General features: G+C 39.7%; 1 protein-coding gene across 2 annotated transcripts in view; it reads right to left on the bottom strand.

Annotated features, from left to right (window-relative positions):
* LOC122014267 (oligopeptide transporter 7-like) overlaps positions 1-16,489 on the bottom strand; it is a 45,316-nt gene extending 28,827 nt beyond the window's left edge. For both annotated transcript variants that reach the window (XM_042570454.1, XM_042570455.1), the window contains exons 1-3: positions 16,353-16,489; positions 15,764-16,260; positions 15,582-15,679 (exon numbers count right to left, since the gene is read on the bottom strand). In XM_042570454.1, the coding sequence (XP_042426388.1) occupies positions 15,582-15,679; positions 15,764-16,260; positions 16,353-16,395 (638 nt within the window). In that variant the 5' untranslated portion in view covers positions 16,396-16,489. The remainder of the gene's footprint in view (positions 1-15,581; positions 15,680-15,763; positions 16,261-16,352) is intronic.
* Between the last annotated feature and the right edge of the window lie 448 nt (positions 16,490-16,937).

The raw sequence follows: 16,937 nt of genomic DNA, 5'->3' as shown, positions 1-16,937 counted from the left end.
ACAAATTCACTTGTTGACAACTCTCCCCTTTGAGACTCTCCCCCTGAAAAGTTACTCATCGTTGTTCACAACTTCACTCGGTGTGATTAACATGATAATGAAAGTCCCATACCTTTCATTTTTCCTTAACCCTACATTCTCTCCTAATGTAGACAAATGCCCAACCTTGAGCATTTACAACTTAAACAATGAAGATATCCACTCTCCATTGTAAACCAATGCTCAACCTTGAGCATCTTTCACTAAGGAAGGTTAACCACCTTCCACGGTGTATGAAAAATAATTTTCATGTCTTTAAAGAGTACCTCCCCCTAAAGACATGGTCGTACCTTCTGTCATTGCACCAACAATGACTTGGAATCCCTAAACCTTTAGAAAATCCAAATTTAGAAGTTTTGAGGTTCAAAAGTTCAAAATTTGAATCAACCTTAATGTAAACTTCTACTTAGTCTCCCTTAACCAATCCATCCTTGTTTTCAACATGAAAACACCCTTTTTTATGTATACAAATGTATTTCTAGGGGTTTGGAATGGTTACCTAGACTAAAATAGGTTCAAAATGCTGAAAATAAGCTTTCCCAGCCAAAATCAGCATCTTCGATCGATTGGAGTTGGGTTCCAATCGATTGAACCAACTTGAATCGATCCACTGATCGATTTAGGAGGGCTGGATCGATCGATCGCCCGATCCAGGAAGCTTCTGTTTGCGAGAAGCCTGCCCTCAATCGATCGCCCGATCGATTGAGAGCCTTCAATCGATCGGGTGATCGATTGAAGGCCTGATAGTTCTGAAATTCACTTTCAGTGAATTTCAGAAACCCCTAGAAAAATCTACAAAATTCCAAAAAATATGAAAATTTGTATAGACATTATTTAGGGAATATAGTATCATGGAAAAATAGTTTTCTAAGAAAATACTTCATATTTTTAAATATTGACACAAATTTAAAAACTTGTAAAAACTTTAGTGTTTTCTTCAAGTTTGTGCTCAACTATTCAATGATGATTGCTATCAAAAGATAGCCTTCATCAAGGTTTTCCAAAAACATTTTAAAATAATTTTCAAAACCAATATCCAACCATGTTCCTTGGACTCAATGCACATGACTTGTACATTAGCTTTCCCAATGATTGGAAAACACATAACTATGTGTTTTGATGAACCTAAAACTCAAAAGAATGCACTAAATCAACATCTTGAGTTTTGTTCATCCTTCTAACATCTCACTTGTATTTAATGTGTACTAAACCACATACAAGTCACCTTATGGGTCTTTGTGAGATGTAAAGTTTGGTTTTACCCTAATCTAGGGATCATGCATATCTATCTAGACATTTTTGAATTATAGACATCCACCAAGAATGTTACTTGTTAATTAATGTCATTAGTCCTTAATAAACAAGGAATTAAAATGATTCACGGTGATGTTATGGCATACATCAAAATGAAATAGCTTTTAAAAGAAAGATTTCTATAACTACATGATGTATGTATGACATGACATGGTATTTTTGTATTTTTCATAGTAAGTCATGAATGCAAAATACAAAACTAAATATGATGTCATGGCATATAGTGAGCAAACAATCATGGCAAGGTTTAGCATAAATAAAATACCTAGATTACCTAAGTGTCCTTAAACCTTAGCTAAGTTAAAAATTAAACCTACATTGCCTTCTAAACGCTCCAAGAAAATGCCAAAACCTACATTGGCATTTCTAGTTCTCTTGATTAACTTATGCCAATTGAAATTAAGCTTATTCCTCAAATGTTGGCATATTTCGTTCTTCCAGAAGAGTAACACTAAGAAAATACCAAAATCCCAACTTGGTATATCCTTATGATTTTCTCAAATTGTGTCATTTAAAATTTCATCCAATTTCTCAAAATATGACACATTTTACTCTTTCCACGAGTAAACCCTTTATCATTTTCAAAGATTAATAATAACCTTGAAAATGCTCCTTGAGTGTCAACTTCATCATGATTGGGTTAATTACCCTTCCACTTAGAGTTGACACTCTCTAACCCATCTATGGGGTAGAGAAGATGCTCCTAAGAACCCAAAACATATTGGTGCTCCTTGGATTCTCTAGGTACTCACTAAGGATAACTTCCCTAGATATCCCTCAGGTCAAGGTTGACCTGTTTGACCAAGCTTGAGTCTTGGTTTGGGTTTCGATGTTTGAAAATACAAGACTTCGATGATATGGACAAGTGCAGGTGCAGTTGTTCATTTGGGGAGATTGTTTGGTGCAATTCCCCTCTAATCAGGAATTGATCAGGTTGGTTGAAGAAGAGTCAAGTAGGTCAAGGTTGACCAGATACTTGACTGGGAAGTCCTAACTGGGATGTTAGGTAGAAGGAAAATCCTGGTGAGTGAAGCCAGGTGAAAGACCTAATGAGTGAAGCTAGGTAGAAGGAAAATCCTGGTGAGTGAAGCCAGGTGAAAGACCTAGTGAGTGAAGCTAGACAGAAGGAAAATCCCGGTGAGTGAAGCCAGGTGAAAGACCTAGTGAGTGAAGCTAGGCAGGTTGAAAGTCCTGGTGAGTGAAGCCAGGCAAGGGAAAATCCAGATGGATCAAGGCTGATCGGACATCTGATGTTGGGAAATCCAAGTAGGTCAAGGGAGTGACCGGATACTTGGCATAATGAGGAAAAGTCCAAGTGGGTCAAAGAGATTGACTGAACAATTGGTAAGGGAGTCCTAGCAGGTCAAGGGTGACCGGATGCTAGGCATGATGAACCAACAGGTCATGGATTGACCGGATGTTGGTTTGGGGGCTTGGGACTTGGTTTTGGGCAAAAACCAATGTCTGGGTCGATCAGCCGATCGATTGGCTGATGCCCAATCGATCGGCCGATCGATTGGGAAGGTCCCCATGACAAGCCTCGAGTGGGCAAGTCGCAGAGTGCACAGAACGTCTCTGGATCGATCGGTCGATCGATCCAGAGACCCCAATCGATTAGTGGATTGATTGGGGTGGTGCGTTTTTACGCGATAAAGGCTGGGTCGATCAGCCGATCGATCCAGACATTTCCCGTAGAGTACAGAGGCGCTCTGGATTGATCGACCGATCGATCCAAAGCCTCCCCGATCGATTGGGAGTAATCCAATCGATCGGAATCCGACCGTTGGCGTCGTATTTAGCTGCAGGCGTTCGATTCCTTCGACAGAACTTCACCGATTCATCTCAGATCTTCATTGTGCTCCCAGAACTTCTCCACAAAGTTCAGATCGCCAGTTCTTGAAGGTTCTTGGAGGTTTTCCAAGTCAAGAGGCGGATCTACAGCTGAAGAAGAAAGCTAGGGTTAGAGTTTTCTATACTCATTGTAAGCTTTTGCTTGTATTTGTGTATCCTTTCCCTTTCTTCTGGTAGTGTGAACTTGTAGGGCTTCTCCGCCCTCGGTAGTTACCGAAAAGGAGTGTTCATTAGTGGAGGTGTGTGTGAGTGTGTAGATCCTTGGACTAGTCACCTCCTTTGGAGGTGGATACCAAGTAAATCTACTTGTTAGCGTTGTGTGTGTTGTTTCTTGTATATTTCCGCTGCACATCTTTGAAGAAACAAGCAACGTTGACCACGAGCACACGACGAGCTATTCACCCCCCTCTAGCTACATTTCGGTCCCAACAGAGTCGTATCAGAAGCTTGGGGTAATCGAAAGCTCAAAAGGATGCGTGGTAGCTCGTATCTCAGTATTATTTTAATGACTTCTCGAGACAGTCTTATAAAAGTCATGGAAGGTGCCTCCAATGAGGCAAATTCGATCCCGAACTGCCCGACACTTATCCACGACTTCGACCAAAATTTATCCTACGGAAGACGCCTTCTATGAACAATATGAAGGTGCCTTCACTGCTTGAGGGCGCCTTCGGCACTGTTCATCCGAAGGTAATTTTTCTTCTTTTGTCCTGTAAAACAACGTTAGTTTAAATAACCTACAAAACAAGTATTAGGACAAATAATAATTAATAATAAGGGATAGTAATTAGTTCCTGACCTTTTAGGACCAGGAACTAGTCAAGATCTCACCTTAGGAATCTCAAATGAACCTAAACTGGACCGATGTCTATTGTCCCTCCAACCGGGACGCGTTCTCACTTGGTTACTCTCCTCCAGTGATTTACCTTAACTTATCAGTTTGCCAGACATCCAGTCAGCCCGTCGACCTATCTAGACTTCATGTCAGCTATCTGATTGGCCCGTTGATCTAGCTGAACTTCTTGCCAGATATCCGATCAGCCCGTCAACCTATCTGGACTTCGTATCAGCTATCCGATCGACCCATCGACCTAGCTGAATTTCTTGCCAGATACCCAGTCAGTCCGTCGACCTATCTGGACTTCGTACTAGTTATCCGGTCGGACCGTCGACCTAGCTGGATTTCCTACTCACTTAATCAAGTGGTTGGATCATAATCAAACCTAACTTAACTTATTTGTCATTCATCAAAACTTGAGTTAGACCGTTAGTGCAAACTGCACCAACAAGTGTCACATCCCCTTGACTTCTGTCTATCCTTGATTGTCACGTCCCCTTAACTTCTAACTGTCCTTGATTGTCTGGCCTTATTGGACCCCACCTTTATGCACCCTATTAATCATTTTGTCATCCCTCTCAGGATTAGAATGGATAAATACGAAGGATTTCATCCAACAATAATATTTCCAATGTTCCCGTCAATTTATTCCTAGGTCAATACAGAGATAGTAAATCACAGATAACTACTAGTCATTAGTACAGATAGCCAAGACATGGGAAGACATGCTCGAACGTACCGAGTTTCAACTTCAAGACCTTATGTAGCAATACCTCATATCTCATCCAATAATAATAGCACATGTAAGATGGTTGATTCTATGCCTGATGAAAATCGATTTTATATTAATCTATGGGAACTCTCTTGCATGAATCTGTTGGTGCAGTTGACCTCTAGGGTTTCGATGTTTAATAATATACCTAAGTCTGGTCAATTTGACTAAGAGTTAATCTAAACAGGACTTAGTGTTTGGAAGAGAGAAGTCTAGTCAGGACTAGATGACTAGAAAAGGTAAGTCATATCCAAAGGATAGACAGGTAAGAAGTCCTAATGAGTGAAGCCAGACCCTAGTGAGTGAAGCTAGGTAGTGGAAGTCCTAGTGAGTGAAGCCAGGCCCTAGTGAGTGAAGCTAGGTGGTGGAAGTCCTGGTAAGTGAAGCCGGGGCCTAGTGAGTGAAGCTAGGTAGTGGAAGTCCTGGTGAGTGAAGCCGGTTAGTAAGTGAAGGTAGGTGGAAGAAGTCCTAGTGAGTGAAACTAGGCAACTCTAGGAGGAGATAACCCTAGGTTATATGTGACCGACTGGTTTCCGGTCGACCGTGCATGGTCAACCAGACCAGCAAATCTTGAATTCGGTTAACACTATTTTACTTTACTATTTTATCTATTGTGCTAATTCAGTGTTGCGGGGAAGTCCAACTAGGTCAACGGGCCGACCGGATAACTAGTACAAAGTTCAAACTGATCGACGGGCTGACCGGATGTCTGGCAAAGGTAAGTGAAGGTAAGTCACTAGAGCAGAGTGACTGTAAGAACACGTCCCAGTTGATGGACAGTAGGCGTCGGTCTAGTTTAGGTCCATTTAGGATTCCTAGACTGAGACCTTGAGTAGTTCCTAGTCCTGGGAGGACAGGAACTAATTACTTTATTTTTTATATATTATGCTAACACTTGTCTTGTAGGATATTTTGGACTAACACATTTGTTGCAGGGCAAGAAAGCAAGCAAAGGAACAAAGCTTCCTTCGGGTGAACAGTACCCGAAGGCGCCTTCCATAGCTATAGAAGGTGCCTTTGTACTGTTTATGGAAGGCGCCTTCCATGGCTATGGAAGACGCCTTCCACAGATAAAGTTTGGCTGGTTCGCAGATAAGCACCGATCACTTCAGGATAGATTCTATTCAATTGGAGGCGCCTTGAAGGCACTTGGAAGGCGTCTTCCAAGCCTTATATAAGGTAGGTTTGAGGAGGCATTCAGATATCTGTTGGAGCAATCTGTGTACCCTAGGTTTTGATATTTGGGCAAAGGTTTAAGTTAGGTTATTGTTGTATTTGATATGCATTGTGAGTGTGCAGGATACAAGTACAACAAGGAAAGTCTAAGTATGATCTTGGAAAAGGAGGAAACTCCAAAGATGAGTCTTGACGGTGTAAGTCTAAGCATGTAGTCTTGGCAACGTAAGTCCAAGTGTGACTTGGCAATGGATGAAGTCCCGAAGGCACGACCTCTTGGCAAAGGAAGACCCGACACAATGACAAGGCCGATGGAAGTTCTAGAAGGCAAGACGTGAAGGATGGGGAGGCATCCGAGGGATGCAAGGTTGATGGAGGAGGCTAGAAGGCTGGGTTTAGGTTGGTCGGGCGAGGACGAGTGCTGAGTGAATGTACTTGGGGGTTAAATCCTAGGACTTGGGTTTTACTATAGCATTACTGTAGCAGTACTATAGTGTCGATGTAGCAGTATTGTACGTTACTGTAGCAGTACTGTAGCAGTCGACTAGTGTTTTCATCAGTCGACTGGTAGCTGACCGTTGGCTTGTAACGATCGAATTTCACTTAGGACCAGTCGATTGGTGATTGTATCAGTCAACTAGTGGTGGGAAAAATGGTAGGTGTTTTCCTCCCGAGCTCTATTTAATAGAGCTCGGGATGCTTGACCAAGGCTAACGAAAATAGAGGTGGTTAACCCCTAGTAGAGTCTCTAAGGTCTTCTTGAGTGATCAAGAGCTTGTGCGAGTTCGTGACGAGGTTTCTCCACCCACAAAGAGCTACTCGAGCTAGCTGAAGGTTTTCTGGGGAGTCATCCACCGATGGATCAGGATCATCCATCTTATGAACAACTGTGGAGTAGGAGTAAGTGATCTACGAACCAAGTTACATAAATGTGTCAGAGGTTTGATTGTCTTGGTTATTGCGTCTAGGTTTAGCTTTCTATTTATTAGATTTGTTTTGTATTTTCGCTATGCACTAACAAGTGTAGGAAGCGACAATTTGGGTGAGACGCTATTCACCACCCCTCTAGAGGACGTCAAGGTCCCAACAAGTGGTATCAGAGTGGGTCACTCTTCTACGAACTAATCGCCAAGGGAGTAAAGTGCTAGAGGAAGATGGAGTTCGAAGGTCCGCTTGGATGGGATATTCGGATCCCACCTCCATATAACCGAGAAGAGTTTGGGTATTGGAGGTCGCACTTGGAGACTTGGTTCCAAATGGATTGGAACCATTGGAAGATCCTTTTGAAGCTTCAACGGACAAGAAAGGGAAACGCCTCCGGCCTCGGTATTAGACCAAGGAGCAAAGGGAGCAATTGGAGGCAGATAAGGAGGTAACGAAAATTCTATTGAATTTATTACCTCCTAACATTTTGTTGAGTGTAGGTAATTATGAGAATACAAGTGATCTTTAGAAAAATATCATTGCATTCCATGAAGACCCTACAAAACTCCAAGTAGTGCAGGAGCCCAAGGAGAATAGCTCATTGGTTCAAGAGGAGAAGGACTAATTGGATGTTGACACGTGTTGTAACGATCCGACCCCTCGGTCCCTTGGGCGACCCAACTGGCGGCCCATTTGGCGGTCCCTTGGGCGGCCCCACTGGCGGCCCAACTGGCGACCCCTTATGTCGTTGACCGACAACCCTCGGCCGTGCCGTTACTCACTAGGTCTTCCCACCCCTGGCCAGTGTATTTTTGCCTTCCCAGGATTCGAACTCTAGACCTCCAGGCTAAGTAATAGAGTTTATGAATCCTGGTAGCCAAGTGAGCGCCTCACTTGACTACCAGGATTCATAAACTCTAGTACTTAGCCTGGAGGTATAGAGTTCGAATCCTGGGGAAAAATCCACTAACCAGGGGTGGGAAGACCTAGTGAGTAACGACACGGCCGAGGGTCGTCGGTCGTCGATATAAGGGGTCACCAGTTGGGCCGCTAGTGGGGTCGCCCAAGGGACCGCCAAGGGGCCGCCAAATAGGCCGCCAAATGGGCCTCTAGTGTGGCCGCCCAAGGGGCCGAGGGGTCGGGTCGTTACACGTGTTCAATATCCGAGGAGGAGAAGGAAGATGAGGAGGTATCATTCACATCTTCAAGGAAGGAAGAAGTGGAATCATCCACATCTTCAAGTGAAGAGGAAGAAGAGCAATCCAAAGAAGAGGAGATATTGGAAGTTCAACCCTCCACCCCAACTACCAAGAAGAGCACAAAGGACCGCATCAAATGCTTTGAGTGTGGTAAGATGTGGCACTACAAGAGTAGGTGTCCTACGCTCAAGAAAGTAAAGGTGGTAAACCCTAAACTCACTAAACTTAATTTAGAAACTAATGTGAGTTATAGGAAGAAGAAGGAGAAGAAGCACATTAGGTGCTTTACATGTGGTGAGTGGGGTCACTACCACACAAAGTGCCTAAGGAGAGGAGAGCTCAAGAAATTGGTGCACTTAAAGAAATGGGAAAAGAAGAGGAGCACAAGTCAAGGGGGAGCTTCAAAGGTAAAAGGGAAGGTAATCCCTATTTTGAAGTTTAATCCAAGCTCTAATTCTTATATATTTGTTAGAAATAATGTAGATTATTTACCCAAGCATAATCGTGGATTTAGGTATAATGATAGGAATAGGGTTAACACGGTAGATAATCCTAAGAAATCATACACTAAGGGTAGACCTAATAAGACCCAAACTACTTTGCCTAAGGGAAGGAAAGTGGGTGAAAACCTAAACATTAATCCCAAGAAAAGGAGACATATGCCTAGGAAGGTGGGTAGGTCTAGAGATGTCGAAGGTGGACATGTTGACTCTAGGGTTAGAACCCTAGAATTGGAAAATCAAGCCTTGAAGGTAAGGCTTGAAGAAATGAAGAAAGTCCTAGATAGGTTCATTATTGGACCTAGAGGACTTGACATGTGTTTGTGTGGTCAAAGACCCAAAAATGTCAAATTGGGTCCCTCGAATACCAAAAGGAGGTCAAGTGCTAAAGTGACACATGATATTGGTAAGGGAGATGTGACAAAGGACAAGGGAGAGTCATCCAAGGTCAATAAGAAAGAATATGCTAGGGTAGCATATAATTATGGCAGGGATGAGGTATCCAAGGTGAAGGACAAGAAGAAATTAACCAAAGACAAGGTATCTAAGGTTAAGAAAGTCAAGTTTGTAGGCCAAGTGTCACCTATGGTACACCATGTGGGTGTAGCCATAGTGGATGAGTCACCAAGGGAGGTGACTAAGGTTAAGATTCCTAAGATTAGGAAGAGCCTTTGGGACCCATGGTAGATGGGTTATCAAATGTGTCAAGTGGTTAGGAGACATACTTAAGTCTCTAACCTAGTGGGTTGACACAATTAGGATATGTTTCATTTATGGAAATATGAATTGAGTTCATATTGCATGAAAATTAGTGTTTGATGTATAGATATCATATAAACTAATGTTAGGGATGCATTATGGTTTAGTATAGGCAGATACATCAAGAGGAAGTCAAAACTATGACTTTAGGTCAATATTCAATTGAACCATTTAACTAGTTTTGAATTTTTATATCAATCTTGGGATATGTGATAAATATTTTTTTATATATATTTTTCCGAAGTAGACATGGATAAAATAGATCTCTCCATAAAATTTGAGATTTTTTGGAAGTATGTGGAATTACAGAAATAGTATACCAGTCGACTAGTAACAGTGTTTTTTAAGCACAAAAGGTCTCTGTGAGCTCATTTTGACGAGGGCAGTTGACTGGGGCTTACACCAGTCGACTGGTAACACTGTTCATGAGCACAGAATGTCTCTGTAAGCTCATTTTGATGATGTCAGTCAACTGGGACTTATGTCAGTCGACTGATACAATCTGAAAATATTTTTCAACATTAGAAAATGACCAAAAGAGTAGTGAATATGTATGTAATTTTATGGGGGATTAATATATAATGTTTATGGTCATTAGAAGTCAAAGAGTCCAATAATTGGGATATTGTTGAAGCTCTTTTTGATGTATGATAAAGGGTGAGAAGTTTAGGTTTAAGTGGGAAACCTACACACCTTTGTAAAAAATCCTAGCTCAAGGGAAGCTTAGGTGAAGGGGGAGTGATTGCTCATTTATTAGCAAAGGGAGATAAGTTTACCTTTGCAAGAAATCCTAGGTCAAGGGGGAGTTTAGGTAAAGGGGGAGCCTAGGGATTTAGGTTCCATTATTTATGCATGAGTTGATTTGGATATTTATTTGCATATGTATTGCTATATTGTTTCCCTAACTTAAACGGGTTACCAAACATCAAAAAGGGGAAGATTGTGTTGGAGCATTCTGGGTACCCTAGGTTTTGATGCTTGGGCAAAGGTTTAAGTTAGGTTTATTATTATATTTGATATGCATTGTGAGTGTGCCGAATATAGGTACAATAAGAAAAGTCCAAGTGTGATCTTGGCAAAGGAGGAAAGTTTAAAGATGAGTCTTGGTGGTGTAAGTCCAAGTGTGACTTGCCAATGGATGAAGTCCCGAAGGCGCGACCTCTTGGCAAAGGAAGACCCGACAACAATGATAAGGCCGATGGAAGCTCCAGAAGGCAAGACATGAAGGATGGGGAGGCATCCGAGGGACGCAAGGCTGATGGAGGAGGCTAGAAGGCTAAGTCTAGGTTGGTTGGGCGAGGATGAGTGCTGAGTGAATGTACTCGGGGGTTAAATCCTAAGACTAGGGTTTTAATATAGTATTACTGTAGCAATACTGTAGCGTTACTGTAGCAGTCGACTGGTGTTTTCATCAGTCAACTGGTAGTCGACCGTTGGCTTGTAACGATCGAATTTCACTTAGGACCAGTTGACTGGTGGTTGTACCAGTCGATTGGAGGCGGGAAAAACAGTAGGTGTTTTCCTCCCGAGCTCTCTTTAATAGAGCTCGGGATGCTTTGCCAAGGTTGACGAAAATAGAGGTGGTTAACCCCTAGTAGAGTCTCCAAGGTCTTCTTCAGTGATCAAGAGCTTGTGCGAGTTTGTGGCGAGGTTTCTCCACCCACAAGAAGCAACTCGAGCTAGTCGGAGGTTTTCTGGGGAGTCATCCATCGACAGATCGGGATCGTCCATCTTATGGATAACCGTGGAATAGGAGTAAATGATCTTCGAACCACGTTACATAAACGCATTAGAGGTTTGATTGTCTTGGTTATTGCCTCTAGATTTAGCTTTCTATTTATTAGATTTATTTTGTATTTCTGCTATGCACTAACAAGCATAGGAAGCGATGATTTAGGTGAGACGTTATTCACCCCCTCTAGCGGACGTCAATGTCCCAACAATATCAATTATATACAAGCTATTGCGCGCACATTTGAGCCTCTGACTGCTTCTGGTTGCTGCTATGACTCTACTACGAAGTTGTTGAGCATGAAGACTGATCCGAGGAGTTCCATTCGCGCTCGGCAGATAGACGTCAACACAAAACACCTCATTTTAGTACCTTAAGTGTTGGTAACATATTTTTTCTATACTTAATTTCTATAAAAAAGGACAAGTGCAGTTTGTTGCACTTGACCTAGTTCTTTGTACTCGATTATTTCTTCCGGGGGTACCAGAAGATATTTTTAGTGGATTGTCCATCGACAGATTCGCGGGACTTGGGCCTTGGAGTAGGAGTCGCCGAAGGCTCCGAACCAAATAAAATTGGTGTTGTTAGCATTGTATTTATCTTTCTGTTTCCGCTGCCTATTTGATAACGATTTTCAAATAACGCTATTCACCCCCCCATTTTCATGATCCAACAGAATCATCTACATCAATCCACATACTAGTGAGGCATATATCAAATGGCAATTTACTAAAAAGAGTATGTATATTTTTAAATTTACCAAAAGATACACGCTACTTTGGTATTTACCAAATGATGCACTTTTAAAGTACATTTTCCATTTTATCCTTCTGATAAATCTGACTTTTTTCTTTTCTTCATCACGTCTCACTCTCTTCTATTTCCTCTCTCCTATGCATGGAACCAATCATATTTTTTCTCTCTTCTTCTCTTTCCTCTCTTTTTTTTCATGCATGCATAACACAAGCCTAAAATGCAAATCATATCATGCCCACGACATTTGGAGTTTAGTTGATTTTTTAATATCATTTTAATACATTTAAAGAAGTTAAAATAATCAATAGATAGTATATTTAAACTCTTTACAACCCTAAAAATCGACAAAAACTGATCCATTATTTATTTCGACTTCTACGGAGGTATAAATATATAATTAGGATGAATCGGCAAAAATCTTCATGCATGGGCCTTATATGAATCATATTAGATCCAACATGGAGGGTTTTTTTTTCGGATTCTTTATTACTATTTTTAACATCTTCTAAAAGCCAAAATAAATAATGGATAGCATATTTGAATTCCTTGCAATCTCAGAAATTCACAAGAACTGGAATTAGTGTAATTGGACCTCTCTAGGTCCATTAGTGGGTTTTTACCAAAATCCACTAATGGACCTAAAGAGCTTCGATTGCATCTATTTCAGTTCTTGTTAATTTTTGATATTGCAAGGAGTTCAAATATGCTATCCATAAGATTCATTATATTATACATATAAATTAAATTATTTTGGCTTTTAGAAGATATTAAAATATAATAAGAAATAATTGGTAAAAATCTCCATACATTGAGTGATATGAATCATATCAAGCCCAATATATCAAGCTTATATTTGGTTTAATATGATTTATATCAGGCCCACGTATAGAGATTTTTATCGATTATTTCTGCAGTGATAGAAAATCAATTTGGGTTCATGCTGGGAAAGTCTACAATAGAAGCTATACATCTTCTTAGACAATTAATTGAAAAATATTGGGAGAAAAAATAAGATCTACACATGGTATTCATTAACTTAGAAAAAGTTTATGATAGAGTCCTAAGAGAAATTATATGGAGAATTTTAGAAAAGAGAGGTGTTAGCGTAACATATATTGAACTAATTAAGGATATGTATGAGGATGTAACAACCAGAGTAAAGACTTCAGGCGGAGTAACTGAAGCATTTCTAATAAAGATAGGGTTACATCAAGGATCAGCTCTAAGTCCTTATCTTTTTACACTAATTATGGACGAATTCACTGCACACATTCAAGACAGAGTACCGTGGTGCATGTTATTTGCAAATGATATTATTTTGGTAGATGAGCACGTGAAGGAGTAAATGCTAAACTAGAATCTTGGAGGGAAACAGTAGAAGGGAAAGGTTTTAAACTTAATAGATTAAAGACAGAATATATGGAATTTAAGTTTAGCAATATTAGAAGTAATGAAACAATTATTAAGATAGGAGAGGACGATCGCCCGGAACTGAGAGATTTAAATATTTAGGATCATTTTTGCAAAATGATGGAGGGATTGAGAGAGATGTCTTACATAGAATACAAGTAAGATGGATGAAATGGAGGGAGCATCGAGTGTTTTATGTGACCGTAAAGTATCTCTTAAACTTAAATGTAAGTTCTATAAAATCGCAGCTAGACCTGTTATGTTATATGGAGCTGAATGTTGGGCTATGATTCGAGCACATGAGCAGAAGATGAGAGTTGCAGAGATGAGGATGTTAAGGTGGATGTGTGGGCATACGAGGATGAACAAAATAAGAAATGAGAGCATTAGAGAGAAAGTCGGAGTTGCATCTATTGAGAAAAAACTCCGAGAGACACGTTTAAGATGGTACGAGCATGTACTTAGACTACCAATAAATGCTACAGTTAGGCGATGTGAAAATATGATAAACATGCATATCAAACGAGGAAGAGGAAGACCAAAAAAAGTCTTGGTTAGTAACAATAAAATAATATAAAATTTATTTAAATATAGATGATGATATAATAGAAGATAGAGCTCAATGACGTAAAATGATTCATACAGCCACCCCCACCTAGTGAAAAAGGCTTGATTATTATTGTTGTTGTTATTTGTTGTATTTTTGATTAAATTTTAAGACCTTTCAGAAGCTAAAATATAATGCTACTCAACAAAAAAAAAATTTTAAAAAAAATCAAATCTCAATAACAATTCAATTCTTATTTACCACCTACATCAGTGATTTCAGATATAATTCACACAAACTATATCTCTAATCACAAAAAAAATATCCTTTGTATAAAGTTAAACATACCTATCAACACCTTTGCAAAGAACAAAATTTTTCCCACTTACATTACGCACAATTACATTCCCTTCCTTTTGCTATTGAATTCCAACATATTGAGAATCTTGAACTCACTATGTTAGAATAAAATATCAAGTCGCCAAGATCTTCATAAAAAAAAAAGAAAATATGTTGATTAAAACATGCAAACTGAATTGTTACCTCTTAATAAGATCTTCAGAAAATGAATATTTCTCCCTAATGAATACACTAGATTGAGTTATCTTACAAAACTCAAAGCTAAATTCCTTGACAGCAACCAGAAATGCTGCTTCATCTAGCAATTCTGCTTCACAAGTAAAGCCACCAGTTTTCTCATCTAGTTCAGGAATTACACTGTGACACAATGCAAGGATCCTAAAGAATAGAAGCATGGAATCAGCTGTGGGTTCCTTTGTCTGATTTTCATGCATAAGTTTGTCATCTTCGAAAAATAAAACCTTTAATCACAGATTTTCTTGGATTATCATTTTTGAAATTTATCAGACCCAACATAGGCATGATATGATTTATATCAAACAATGTATGAGAATTTTTATCGATTATTTCTTATTATATTTTTAATACCTCCTAGAAGTCAAAATAAATAATGAATAACATATTTGAACTCCTTGCAACATCAAAAATTTACACGAACTGAAATAGATGCAATCGGAACTCTCTAGGTTCATCAATGAGTTTTAACCAAAACTCACTAATGGGCCTAGAGAACTCTAATTGTACTTATTTCAGTTCATGTGGATTTCTAAAATTGTAAGGAGTTCAAATATATTATCTATTATTTATTTTAATTTTTATAAAATGTTAAAATATGATAAAGAAGAATAGATAAAAAAAATTTTTACGTTGGATTTAATATGATTCGAACTAAATTCTAAACGTCATGTGCTTGATATAATTTACATTTCAAATCTATATTATGATTGGTTGCATGTGTAGACGAGAAAAAAAATAGAGTGAGAAATAAAAAAATAGAAAAAAAGCCAAATTTATTAAAAAGATAATATAAAAAATATATTTAAAAAGATACGTCTTGTAATAAATATTAAAACAACGTACAACTTTTTAATAAATTTAAAAATCTACGCTTTGTAAATTACAATATCACAAATATATTCAAAGAGCTCTTGTCATGTCAATCAAAATCATTGAAAAGATAGTCTCAACTATCATTCAGTTGTCTCTTGATCCTCTTCTTCCGAATTTGTACTACATTTAAAGTTCAATCGGAATGATTCGAAAAAAAATGATTTTTAGTTCTCTTAAAGAATTTTAAATTTCATGGCTCCTGATTTGAAATAAAAAGACTAAGGGGTGTTTTTGATATTTGATTAAATATTTATCTGTAAAAGAAAAAAAAAGAAAAAGTACTTTATCCCTCACCTGAACAGCGAGACCTGCACTAAATTGTACGGCCACCACATTGCCGCCGGCTCAACGAGATACCGCCGGAATATTCCTGCCCATCCGAATCCCAGCACCTGCTTCATGTTTCAACCAATTTTTAGAAACTGAAATTCTTGTCACAATTATTTTCTCAAATTAATTAACAAAAATAATTGTGCCTGCGTGGTGATGACGACGACGAGTGAGACGAAGAAGTTGATGTGCTTTCGGTAGAAAATCTTGACGGCGGTAACTACGTAGATGGCTTTGACGCTGCCGGCGCCGGAGTTGGCGAAGATGGTGATGAGCACGTGCTCCTTGATGTTGAACGGCCCGGGGTTGAGCGTGAACTCCCACCGGCTTTCCCGGAAGAAGACGCGGTCGGTGATCGTGGCAGCCATGAGGTGGCCGAGTGGCACAACCGCGATTTGGGCTGAGATGGCGGTGATGGACAGCGGCTCCTTCCGGTACCAGAAGAACTGGTTGAGAAAGGAGAGAAGCACGCAGGAGGCCGTCCCCAGCACCCACATCCGGAACGTCAGCGCCGGCGTCGACGGGTCGTCCTCCACGGGCACCGTCAGCGCCACCTGTTCCACAGGCGAGTTCTCCAGCACATGCTCCCCTGTTTCTTCTTCCTCCACCGACGCTGCCGACGGCGAGGCTGCTTCGGCGTGAACTGCATGACGTCGACGTCGGTGGGCGTGAGATGGCTGAGGAGCATAAAACAAGCAGAAAAGGAGACTAATGGGCCGGGGATCAGAAGTTTACGCAGCGGAGTTGTGTCATCTTCTTCTCTTCGTCGACTGTTCATTATTGTTGCTCGATCTTTCTCTTCTTTCTCGTCGAATTTTTCGCTCGATTTCTGTCGATTTAGATGGGAATCCAATCGGAGGAGGAGAAGAAGAGTAAAGGGCCGGGAGTTGTTTGTATAAGATAGATAGACTATTGAGTTTGTATTTTTTTTTAATTAATTTTGTTGGTCAAAATGATGGGAGCAGCTGCAGCTACCCTACCAAAATCAAAACGTAGCCCATGTCATGCTTTTTAATTTTTAAAATAAAAAAGTCATTCAACCCATCAATTCATATGACACAACTTGAATCAATCGAACTCATTATACTAATTACGATTTTAATAGCTGTTATAAATATTCTAGCTGTTACTGACTTACCGTAACTGCTACTTTTCTATTAATAATTGGGGTGTGTTTATAATTATCCATATTTATTATTTATTTATAAAATAATTGTTGACATTAATTTAATGATAATTTATCAAATCACGCACCTAGATATTTTAATTGACCAAAAGACGTATGCTACTTTGGTATTTATCAAAGGACGCACTTTTTCA

Source organism: Zingiber officinale, chromosome 8B, assembly GCF_018446385.1.
Source record: "Zingiber officinale cultivar Zhangliang chromosome 8B, Zo_v1.1, whole genome shotgun sequence".
In the NCBI taxonomy this organism is placed as follows: domain Eukaryota; kingdom Viridiplantae; phylum Streptophyta; class Magnoliopsida; order Zingiberales; family Zingiberaceae; genus Zingiber; species Zingiber officinale.
This window is presented reverse-complemented; position numbering and strand designations above follow the sequence as displayed.